Genomic DNA, 13,039 nt, shown 5'->3' on the forward strand with positions numbered 1-13,039 from the left:
GCATCCCTGTTGAGTGTTTTTTACCACTGTGCTATCACTGCTTGTTTCATTTAGCAATGTTTCTAAAGTAATTACTCCATACTTCAAGGATATCTATTATTATTATTTCGCAAGATCTCATGGAGTCAAAGACTCATCTGGGAGGTCCTTTTATCACACACACATCTCATCATACCATGTCTTAAACACACTCAAACACCTTGCAGACACCACACTCTCAGGTAAGGCATTCAAATAATTCACAACTCTGCACAAAAAAAACCTGCGTCGCACCCTCTTTATACAGTTTCCAGGGATGACCTCTGGTTCTCCCCTGATCTTCCACTATTCTCTGTAGAACTTCTCCACCATTGATCTTATAACAACCCGTTACCAACTTGTAGGTCTCTATCATATCTCCCCCTCTTCCTTCTCTCCACCAGACTCTGCAAATTACATCTTCTCAATCTTTCCTCATACTCAACATTCCAGAGGTCAGAAACTACCTTAGTCAGTCACCTTTGGATCCTTTCCAACATCTCTTCATCCTTCTGAAAACCCGGTGACCAAATCTGGGCACAATAGTCCATGTGTGGCCTAATCAAAGCCTTATACAATGGAACAAGAATATCCCTACTTCTACACGTCAATGTCCTCTGCATCATTCCCAGAAGTCTTTGTGTTGTCTTCACAATTTTGGCGATGTGTCCCCTAAATTTTAGATCCTTATCCACTATCACCCCCAGATCTCTTATTTCCTCTACCTCCAACAATATATTCTCACCAAGCATAAATTCTGCATCCCATCTTTGTTTTCCAAATTTTAAAACCTTACATTTTGCAACATTGAACTCGCATCCCCATTTCCGTGCCCAATCACTCAATTTATTCAAGTCTTCTTTCAAGGCCACAACATCCTCACTACTCTTTATGGTTCGTCCCAACTTTGCATCATCAGCAAACAACTGAACATCTCCATCCAAATCTTCGCCAATATCGTTAATGTACAAGTTAAATAGTAATGGCCCTAAAACAGACCCCTGAGGCACTCCACTAGTGACTTTCCTTTTCCTGGATATCGCACCCCCATACACAACTTGTTGATACCTATCATATAGCCAGTCTCCAATCTAATGCACTAATCTAATATCCAACCCCATCTGCTCTAGTTTGACTGTCAACTTATCATGAGGTATTCTATCAAAAACTTTTGCGAAATCCAAGTATATTACTGTGTATCCTTTTCCTCTGTCCAAGGAAGCAATCACTTTATTGTAATAAGTAAGTAGATTACTAAAACATGACCTCCCTTAGCAAATCCATGCTGTCCATCAAAGATTATACCATTGTTGTCAACCCAACTCTGGATCCTAGTTCTCACAAGCTTCTCCAACAACTTAACCACAACACTTGACACAGAGCCTATAGTTTGATGCTTGAGTTTGATCACGTGGTTTATGAAGTGTCACAATCTTGTCCTCCTTCCACTCTTTAGGAACTTGACCAAGTGCAAGACTCGTATTAAAAAAATATGTCTTTAGGAACTTGACCAAGTGCAAGACTCGTATTAAAAAAATATGTCAAGGCAGGTGTCAACTCTCTGGCACATTCCTTCAGAATACGCGGTGATATATTATCAAGTCCCACAGCCTTATTTACATCTAGTTTACTCAACTCCCCAAACACCTCTTGCTCACTTACAGTCAGTCTCTCCTCCCCATCATCAACTGCTCTCAATCTCTTCATGAAGTCACATTTACAAGATTGAAAGATCTTTATGAACTGCTCATTAAGTATCTCCACCACACATTCTGCATCAGCTGTCTTTATACCATTTTCTCCAATCAATGTCATCCTTCCATAATTATTCTTTCTTCTGATGGCTAAATATCGAAAGAACTCCCTAGGATCCTTTTCTTATTTGACTATACATTTCACTATCACCACCATCCACATTACCAGGTCTATAACAACATCCTACCAAGTATTTGATTCTATTCACCTCTATCTCACACCATACTGCCTCAAAACCACTGGCCCTATTTCCCTCTTGCATCTCTACCTTGTATGGACATCACTCTTTCTCTATCATCAATAGCACTCCCCCTCCCTTTTTACCCCTTCTATCCTCACGAAACATATCATACCCTTCCATCTCTATTCCTGTCAGGATGTCGTCCTCATCTAACCATGTCTCACTTATTCTGACAATCTGTGGGTGAACAGACTCCAGCTTCATGTCACCTTTATCATCTCTAACTGCTTTTACAGCACTCTTTCCTATAATTTCTAAGCTTCTTCAACAACCTCCAAGAATATCTTTCCACCTTCTTGATATTTATTTTCTATGTTCTTACCAAAGTCTTCCCATGTTTGTTTAGCTAGTTTTACACAGTGTTTAGTTTTCTTACATTTGTCTCTGTATTCTCTAAGAGCACAAGCTGATTTATTTTCCAGAAACTTTTGATATGCTTTCTTCTTTTCCTTCACTGCATCTTTAACTTCCTGTGTCCCCTGTGGAGTTTTGATATTTTTCTATCTTTGCAGGCAACCTTACCACATGCCTCTCTGGCTGAATAAATCAGTGTTTTCTTTTGGGCTTGCCACTGAATCTCCAAGGTTTGGTTCCTGTTCTCAAACTCTTTCATTTTTAATTCAATAATGTTTGTGTATTCCAGTGTACAGTTCACATCTGAGAGCTGTTCAACTTTTATTCACTTTAAAACTTTCTTGCATGTTCTTTTCAATATGAAATTCAGTTTTATTCTGCTCAAGACTAAATGGTGATCACTTCCAATTTCAGATCCTTTGTATACTCTGGTGTCCTACATCAGGGAGAAAACATCACTATCAGCAATAACATAGTCAATGAGACTTTTCTTATTCTTTGCCTCTTCTCGCCATGTAAATTTGTGCACATTTTTATGTTGGAACATTGTGTTAGTAATAACCAGTCCATGTTCTGACAAGAAATCCAACAGGTATTTGCCATTATTATTAGCTTTGCTCTTTTCTCTAAATTTTCCCAAAATATTATTGTATGTCTGACAATCATTTCCTAATTTGTTATTTAGATACCCAACAAGGACCAACTTTTGCTTTTTCATTGTGTCAGTTGCTTTCTGTAAAGCCTCAAAAAAGTTTTCCTTCTACCTTAGTAGAACCTTCTGTGGGACCACAGGCACAAATAAGTCTCATTGTCCAGTTCCCCATTCTGATATTTGCCCACATCACGCTACTTGAGACTGCCTGCCATTCAAGATGATTATCTTTGTATATAGTATTTAACAGTATTCAACACAGTATTTAGTGTTGAATACTGTGGCTACTGCTTCTCCTTGATTGTCATTGCCTGAATATAACATTTTGTATTTATTGCTCAGAAAGATCTCACTAGTTTTTGTTCTTTTTTTGTTTTAGTCACCCCTTTTATTATGTCGGTCTGTTACTTATCCAATTCCTCAGCTAGCTCCATTTCTTTGCCATTCAGGCTTCTTATGTTGATAGTACTGATCTTGAACTCTGGTGATGTTGAGTTTAGGTGTGTTTTAGGATTTGTTCCAGTAGCTGACTGTTCGCTGTTCACCTTGCTTCCTGCAAAAACAACATTGTACCATCGTTTTGTTGATTTTAACTAATCCATCCTTTCTTCTTATTTTGCACTTATGCATTGACCCACACCATACCATGCAAGCTTTTGAAACCAGATCAAGGGAATAGGGGTTATTTCTTATTCCCATAATCTCCCATGTCTGCATATTGTATATTCTTCTGGTCAGTTTGCCTGTTTTGCATGATAAAATACCAGATCTGCTGAGAGAAAAAAAACTTCCACATCTGTGTGAGACTGGCTAACTCACATTCACAAAAGCCCTGATAAAGGTTTTTTACTTCCTAGACAGGATTGAAATTCAGGTCTTTTCAGCCAAAAGGTATCATCAATACAATACAGGATACAATTTGGATCACAAAATCTTAAATTGTAAGTTCATTCTCTTTCATTTAGTCTAGGTAAATGCCTAGTAATGGCAAGCACGACAAGGTGGTGATTATTTGACATTAATTCAGAAGCCACAGTCAGTTCTCTGTGTGTGCAGGTTTCACTTTATCTGGCTTTCACCCTTTAGCTACCCCAGAGAATAAGAGACTGGATTAAAAATTATTTGGATTATCTGAATGAGTATTTGTACATATTCACACTTTTTTTATTGTACCTTAAATTCAAGGTTTACAAGATTTTGGATTGAAGGTTGAACTTGGAAAATAAACAAAGAGGAAGATGATTAATAAAATTTTATTACCAGACCCTTACTGAAGGCCATTAAACTCCTCACAGACATGATTTGAATGCGAGTCTCTCTTTCTCTCCCCTTTCTATGAAAATAATATACGGCAAACCATAATCATACACTCTTTCATGTAGTTCATAAATTAAGAATACTATACGTGTATGCTAATGAATACCTTATTATAAAATAAGTCATTTGATTTGCAATTTCAATGGTAATAGAAGTGCTCTTTTTTATTATTATGAACTTCTGTACTATATGTGAACATCTAATTATTAAAAAAAAAATGAAATAAATATTGGTATAAGTAATTTTGTCATGTTTCCATAGCACAGCCAGAACAATGTATACCTTTTAATTGGAAAGATCTGGGTTCATATTTTATAAGGCATTTTCTACTGAAAGTAGTATCTTATGGGTTTTTAACAGGCTTGGCTTAATGTGTAAATGAAAGATGAGATGTAATTTTATCCTATCCATGTTTTATACCAAGTTATGTAGCAAAATTTTATATGTATTTTGGTAAAGTCATAATATGAAAGAGCCTCTGTAGTTCATTTTGTAACAGTGATATCCCTTTGGTTTCAAAAATTCCTGTTCAACTTCTGTCTGGATGCAGAGATAAGGGCATTTCATCTGAAAGCGAGTTAGTTGATTGCCAATAAAGTTTCCACAAGACACAAACTAGCAAGTGAATACATGCATTGACATACAAGGTGATCAAAATTAAAGTATCCCTGTTTAAAGCATTGTGGAGCAACATCCAAGGATCCAGATGCTGTGAAACTTTGCAGAAATACATTGTACATCATGTGGAAGTGATGTTTGAGGGGAAAAAAGTTCCAAAATTCACCACCAGGGGCATTACAAACACTAAATGCATGTAATTTGCATATCATGCAACTCGGCAGATGCCAGGAAGGTTTAAAAAAGATGGACATAGGATTTTTCCCATGTCCATCTTAATACTGTCCACAGTGATGGCACTCACCTGATGTTCTTTGTTTGTGAAGCTGTACTACCTAAACAGTTGCAATGCTGTTGATGAACTCTGCAAATTTTGTCACCTGAACAAATGTCGATGAGGTTCACTATTTCCTCAGAGCTGTGAATACCCACAATTGCTAGGCATGGGCTATGCAAAACCCACATGCAATCCAAATTGCATGTGGGTTTTGCATTTTCCTTTGCATTCACTGAAAGTTACTGTTTAATGTGAGTTTACAACTTCATTTATCATTAGACTGTTTTTCTTTGAGGATATTTGCCAGTTGGATCCTGTGACCTGCTCAGTTATTGTTGAGAGGTATTGCAATGTGATAAACAATTTTGTTGTGCTACAGTAGTGCTTGTGCATGCTGTAGCACATTTTCATGCAGGATGGGGTTCTTTCACACATTGCAATCTGTACAGGAGGTTCTTTGAGAACATTTCATGGAAACCAGAGTGATCAGCCATGCATTTCCCACTGCATGGCCACCTCGTTCACCTGATCTGATCTGACCCCCTGTGATTTCTGGCTCTGAGGATTTCTGAAAGATAAGGTTTATCAGGATCATTCTGATAACTTGCCAGTGCTGAAAGATGGCATAATGCCACATGTACAGAACATCAGTCCTGACCAGCTGTGTTCTGGCATTGAACACAGCTGGTTCAGTTTATGGCATACTTGGAGGGACCAGCACATTGAACAGTACAGTCCACGAATGAATAATAGAAGTGAATAAAAATGTGTTATTTATGCCTTTGTCCTTTTCTCCTCTCTCTCTCTCACACACAAATTACTACATCTGCATTTTGGTACATCATACAGTGCCCCTGGTGATGAATTTTGAAATTTTTTTCCTCAGATATTGCTTCCACATGATGCACAATGTATTTCTGCCAAGTTTTGCAGCATTTGGATCACTGGGTGCTCCACAAGGCCTTAAACAGGATTACTTTTAATTTTGATCACACTTGTACATTCAGTCTTTGTAGACAGGATTAATTGCTCTGTTTTAGTATTATTTGGTGTACTTGGCCATTGAACATAATGCATTGAAGGAGATAAGAATATTAATTTGAAATGTATTCAGAAGGTTAATTTACACAATAAAAATTTATTTGTTTGCAGGCATGAACTTGTTAACATCAACTTACAAAGCAAACCAGAATGGCTATTTGAACGCAATCCACTAGGAAAAGTACCATCTCTTGAAGTAGATGGCAAAGTAATCAATGAATCATTAATAATATGTGATTATCTTGATGAAGCTTATCCAGAAAATAAACTTCATTCACATGATCCATATCAAAAGGCCCAAGATAGAATGATGATGGAGCACATTGGAAAGGTAATACCTAAAAAACACACTACTAACTTTATCTATTTTATATCATGAGTGTATGAAAGTTTTTGTGTGTTTATTATTAATTTTCTTTGAGTTATAGATTTGTTGCTGGAGAAAGTCACTGTCCCACTCCAAGTTAAATTCTTTTCTCATCATACTCTTATAGAGTGGCCTTTCTGTTCTTTTAACTTCTTTCACTATGTAAATAATATCACTGTCAAACTGGTAAGCTCCTTTCACTGCACTGAATTTACAGTAAAAGGAGCTTACCAGTGAGGGCTCTGGAGTTTGATGTTCTTGTTCTTATATAAACTTTTTTGCTATTAATTGTTAATATGCTATTAACTAATGAAACAGTAACAAACTTTAAATATAGTTTAGTATCACTGATTAATTATCACTTTGCTGTACTGATCTTTTGACAGAGTGGTGAGCCCTTAAAAGATGGAGGAGTTCACATCATTTGTACTTTCCCCTATTTGCTACAGTATCATAACTTATAGGTTGTGGTTATGTCATCTGTTATCCTAAACTGAAGAAGTTAAAGAAGCAGGTCCTGGAAAAAACAAAAGCATAGTGAAAGTTCCTGGCATAATGTAGCATATGGGGAAAAGTACAAAGGAATATGAACTCCCTGTCTTTTACAGGCTCACCACTCTCAGTATGTGCTTGTGGAAATACAAACAAAAATGTAAGAAAGTGAAGCAGTCTATAAAAGTATACAAAAATAGTGGGAAGAATATAGAAGATAAATATCAGGAAGGTGCAAAAATGTTCTGGAGATTATTGAAAAAGCTTAGAAATGAAGGAAATGTTGTAAATTTAAGAACTCGATTATAAGAAATATAAGGGACTTTGTGGCATGCAGTACTTGCGGCATGTATGCATCTCGAGAATTAGATATGTGGCTTGTTGAAGAGAGCGGAGAGCGTATGTGTGCAAAATGCAGGCAGTGGGAGGAAATAAGTGTCGAATTATCAATATCCAACCTTGTTGCTTCAGGAATGGGGAATGAATGTAGGAAGACAAGTAGCGTGATAGGAGCGAATGAAAAAAATATATGTATGAATGAGAAAATAATAGTTGAGATAGATGAGCTGAAAGAGGGAGATAGATGAGCTGAAAGAGGAGGTGGAATGTCTTGTGAATGAGAGCAGAAGTATGAAAGATAAGATTAGGAGAATGGAAGAGATAAATGCAAGCCGAATCAGTGTGGGGGAGAGAGAGAAATTTGGGAGTGTTAGAAGAGGAGAGAAAGGAAACAGAAGAGAGGGAATGAGTGAGAAGTATGTGGGTACTAGAAGAGGAGAGAATCGAAACAGTAGAAGAGAGAGAACGAGAGAGAGGTATAGGAATGCTAACAGACGAGAGGATGGAAACAGTAGGAGAGATGGAATGAGAGACAGATATGAAAGTGCTAGAAGAGGAGAGAATGGAAACAGTAGGAGAGATGGAATGAGAGAGAGATATGGGAATGCTAGAAGATGAGAGGATGGAAACAGTAGGAGAGACGGAATGAGAGAGGGATATGGAAGTGCTAGAAGTGGAGAAAATGGAAACAGTAGGAGAGAGGGAATGAGAGAGATGTACGTGAGTGCTAGAAGAGGGGAGAATGGAAACAGTAGGAGAGAGAGGTATGGGAATGCTAGAAGAGAGGGAATGAGAGAGACCTATGGGAATGAAAGAAGAGAGGGAATGAGAGAGACCTATGGGAATGAAAGAAGAGGAGAGAATGGAAACAATAGGAGAGAGAGAATGGTAAGAGGTATAATGTATGGCGACTCAATGATCTGTGGTGTTCAAGATAGGATGCGTGAGGAGTGTTTGCCAGGAGGAACAATAGAAAGGGTGGCTATGGCAATTAAGAGAGGTGAAAGGGTGGATGAGATGATTGTGATGGTAGGAACAAATGATTTGAGTGGTAATGTAAGTCAGGCAGCGAGAAATATGAGATTTCTGCTTGAGGCTGTATGGAAGAAGACAGAGAGATGAAAAATAGTGTGCGTGTTGCCTAGGTATGATAATGATGAACTGAGCAGAAGAGCGGTGATATTGAATGGCATAATAGCGAGAATGTGTGACAAGAGAGGACTGGTATACGTGGATGCTTGGAGTGCATTTGAGGAAAGAGAAGAATTGTATGCGAGAGACAGCTTACATTTGAATGAGGAAGGATGTAGGCATCTGGAGAGATTGCTGTTCTGAACGAGTCAGTGTGTCCCAGGGAGGATGATAGCAGGGGTGGCCTCTTGTGGGAATGGATACTTGGGAAAAGGGAGACAATGTCAGGTAGCACTGAGCCCAGTGGAGTCTAGAAGGGATAATGCTGGGTATAGAAACAATGGCATTTATATGGTTTATACTAACCAGGAGTATCTGGAATAAGGGAGAGGAATTGGTTGCACAGATAGCATCAGCCTGGCCAAAAATTATTGAGATCACTGAGACGTGGTTGACAGAAGGGGATATAATAACAGGAATAGAAGTCGCTGGGTATAGCATTTTTCGTCAGGATAGGAGGGGAAAGCGTGGTGGTGGGGTACTGCTTATGATAAGTGATGACCTATGTCCTCTAAGAGTGGAGGCTTTGGAAGGAAGTGAGACAAATGATTTTGAGAGCATATGGTGTGAGGTAGAGGTAGGAAAGACAGGATATTTAGTGGGGGTGTTGCTACAGACCCAGGAGCACAGAGGATGGGGACCAGGAGATGTTTAGACAGATAAGTTTGGCAAGTGCAAGAAGAATGATTGTTATGGGGGATTTTAACCATAGTAGTATAAATTGGAGAGAGGAAGATGCATGTAGCAATAGGGGAATGGAATTTCTAGAATTCTTGAGGGACAAATGTCTTAGGCAACATGTAACAGAGGGAACAAGAGGTTCAAGAGTTTTGGATTTGGTTATAGCATCAGAAGAGTTGATAATAACTGAGATGACATCTCTCCCACCAGTTGGAGAGAGTGACCATATGGTTTTGACTTGGAAAATGAATAGACATGCAGGAGTATCAAAGAGACGGGAACTTATGTGGAATTATAAAGCAGGTGATTATAATAGTCTTAGACATCAACTTTGGGAAGTTTCATGGAGGGAGGAATTGGAAGGCCGGGATATCATTAGTGCGTGGGAAATTGTGAAAGAATATTTGTTAGCAGCAATGGTAAGTTGTATACCACGAGTGAAGAAGAGGACACAATTTGGAGTAAAGTGGATGACAAACAATATTAAACAGGAATTGCATGCGAAAAAGAGGCTATCAAAGAGACGGGAACTTATGTGGAATTATAAAGCAGGTGATTATAATAGTCTTAGACGTCAACTTCGGGAAGTTTCATGGAGGGAGGAATTGGAAGGCCGGGATATCATTAGTGCATGGGAAATTGTGAAAGAATATTTGTTAGCAGCAATGGTAAGTTGTATACCACGAGTGAAGAAGAGGACACGATTTGGAGTAAAGTGGATGACAAACAATATTAAACAGGAATTGCATGCGAAAAAGAGGCTATGGAAGAGATATAAGTAGACAGGTGAAGAGAGGATGCATGAAGAATATAAGACACAGGCCAGAAGAGTGACTAGTGTGGTATGGAAAGCGAAACTGGAATATGAGAGGAGGTTGGCCCTATGATCCAAAGAAAATCCTAGGGAATATTTTAGTTATGTGGCCAGTAGGAGGAGAAATGACTGTGGAAGAATGATATTGTAGGATAAAAATGGGAATAGAGTGACTGATGCAGAGGACATAGTGGAATTGTTCAATGAACACTTTATTGGAGTATTTCATCCTAGAGGAGTCAGTTTTAATGCTAGAGGGATAGGGCTGGTTCGAGGTTTAGAGGTACAGGATGAGAGTGTGTTTCAGATACTGAGTACTCTGGATGTCAGTAAAGCTTTTGAACTGGATGGTATTTCACCACGAGTTTTGAGAGAATATGCCAGGGAACTGACAGTGCCTTTAACCTGGCTTTTCAATGAAAGTCTGGCTTCGGCAAAGGTGCCCAGGGAATGGAAGGAAGGTAAGATAGTGCCATTGCATAAGGGTGGTAACAGACTGGAAGTGTCTAATTATAGGCCAGTCTGTGTCATCAGTAGTTGTTAAGATCTTGGAGAAAGTAGTGAGGGACCGTATACAACATTGGGCAGATGAGGGTAATGTTATCTGTGAGAGTCAACATGGATTTGTGAAAGGGCGCTCTTGTTTTAGCAATATGCTAGCCTTTTATAATAAAGTTACAAGAACATTAGATGAGGGAAAGGCATATACTGCAATTTTCTTAGACTTAGCAAAGGCATTTGACAGGGTGCCACATGATAAGCTGATATTTAAGTTGCAGCACATGGGTCTGGATGTCAGATTGGTCAACTGGATTCAGGATTGGCTGTCTGATAGGTATCAGAGAGTTGTGTATGGTGGAGCAGTTTCAAGGAGGCAGAGGGTTACAAGTGGGGTCCCACAGGGCTCACTACTAGGACCTATATTGTTTAACCTTTATATCAACAACATTGCAAGGGGATATTCAGTTATTTGCGGATGATGCAAAGCTAGGAAGGATTATTAGTAATAGTGCAGATTTGGTAGCCCTGCAAGAGGATTTGAATAAGCTAGATAGATGGGCAAATGAATGGGGGTGTCAGTTTAATGCAGCAAAATGTAAGGTCTTGAGGTTTTGGAAACATCGATGGGATGCAGCATACTCTATGGGAGGAGTTATGCTGGAGGAAGTAGAGGAGACGAGAGATCTGGGGTTGATGGTTGATAGAAACCTGAAGTTTAGGGGGCATATTGCAAAGGTGGTGAAGGTAACACAGAGGATTGCTGCAATTATGAGAAGGACACTGACCTGCAGAGATAAGAGGGTTATCATTCCGTTGTATAAGTCTCTGATCAGACCACACTTGGACTATTGTTCTCATATTTGGTCTCCAGGATTTGAAGGGGATAAATTAACTGTGGAAAGGATAAAAAGACGGATGACAAAGATGGTTTCAGGACTGTACAAGGATAGTTACGAGGATCGGCTGAGGGAATGTGGACTGCAGAGTTTGGTGGATAGAAGAAGGAGAGGTGATATGATTGAGACTTTTAAACTGTTGAGAAGTGGTTACAGGGTTGACACTGGGGATTTCTTTCGCTTGGTTGAACAGCGGGAAGGAGTGATGATAAGAGGCCATCCCTGGAAGTTACGAAAGGAAACTGTGAGCAAGAGGGTGAGGAGTGGTTTCTTTGCGTGGAGGATAGTTGAACCAAGGAATGCATTGCCTGATGGAGTGGTGAGAGCGAGAACGGTCAATGAGTTTAAGGAGTGGTATGATAGACTTTGTGTTTCTTAGGGGGGATCTCTTCTCGATGAGTCTTGACAGACTTTATGTTCTTAGGAAGGACCTCCCATGATGAGTCTTTCGACTCCATGGAAGCCTGAATAATAATAATAAAAAACGGAATTGAGTTGCAAGACAGCAGTTAGAATTAGGTGGTTTCAGGAAGATTTAATGTAAAATTACATGTAAGACAAGTTTCATGCTACTACCTCCATTCTTATTCATCACCTATATGAAATATAGATGTTGAAGGGGTATTGTAGGTGTATCATTAAACCTGACATCAAGATTGGAGTATTAATCTCGGCTCTTTACTTTATTACAGATGATGTTCCTAACTAAGCTGAATAACTGCTATAACAAATTTCATGAGAATCAATAATAAAAAAAAAGACAATGAAAGTACTCAAGAACATTAACTTTAACTGACTTTTTTTTTCTTCTTTCGTATTTAACTATTAGATCACTAAGTTTAAAATCAGTTTGTATGCTGCTTTGTATATTGCTAGCTTGTTATTTTTTGACTTAATGCTTGTTTGTTCCACACAAATTTATTCAGCCAGATTTCCACTGTGCAAACATATGTTCAATTTCTGTATATATCATCTTCCCTAAAAATTAGACCTAAATAGCTAAAATATGACATGTCTCTAGATTTCATTGAGAATACAGTTGATGTTTTCCTATTTGTTTTCATAGTTTATTTTTTTATTGAGATGAGGAGGAGAGACTGACTGTAAGTGAGCAAGATGTATGTGGGGAATTGAGCAAATGTGATGTTAATAAGACTGTGAGACTTGATATATCACCACATATTTTAAAGGAATGTTCCAGGGAGTTGACATCCACCTTGACATATTTGTTTAATATGAGTCTTAAATTGGGTCAAGTTCCAAAGGAGTGTGAGGAAGGCAAGATTGTGCTGCTTCATAAGGGTGGTGACAGAACTCAATCATCAAATTATAGGCCTATTGGTGTATCAGTTGTTGTGGCTCAAGTGTTGGAGAGACTGGTGAGAACTAGGATCCAGAAATGGATCTTGGTTCTCACCAGTGAGAAAGGGATGTCATGTTTTAGTAATATACTAAATTGCTAAAGGGAGGGGAGGTCATTTTTTA

The 13,039-nt window shown here is 38.6% G+C and overlaps 1 protein-coding gene across 1 annotated transcript in view; it reads left to right on the forward strand.

Annotated features, from left to right (window-relative positions):
• Positions 1-13,039, forward strand: part of LOC150096610 (pyrimidodiazepine synthase-like) — an 85,031-nt gene that overhangs the window by 20,255 nt on the left and 51,737 nt on the right. Inside the window, exon 3 of the mRNA XM_090408752.1 lies at positions 6,385-6,604. Coding sequence (XP_090264878.1) covers positions 6,385-6,604 — 220 coding nt within the window. The remainder of the gene's footprint in view (positions 1-6,384; positions 6,605-13,039) is intronic.

The sequence above is a fragment of the Typopeltis vanoorti genome, chromosome 18, assembly GCF_054136105.1.
Source record: "Typopeltis vanoorti isolate ZY-2024b chromosome 18, IOZ_Tvanoo_1.0, whole genome shotgun sequence".
NCBI classification, from domain to species: domain Eukaryota; kingdom Metazoa; phylum Arthropoda; class Arachnida; order Uropygi; family Thelyphonidae; genus Typopeltis; species Typopeltis vanoorti.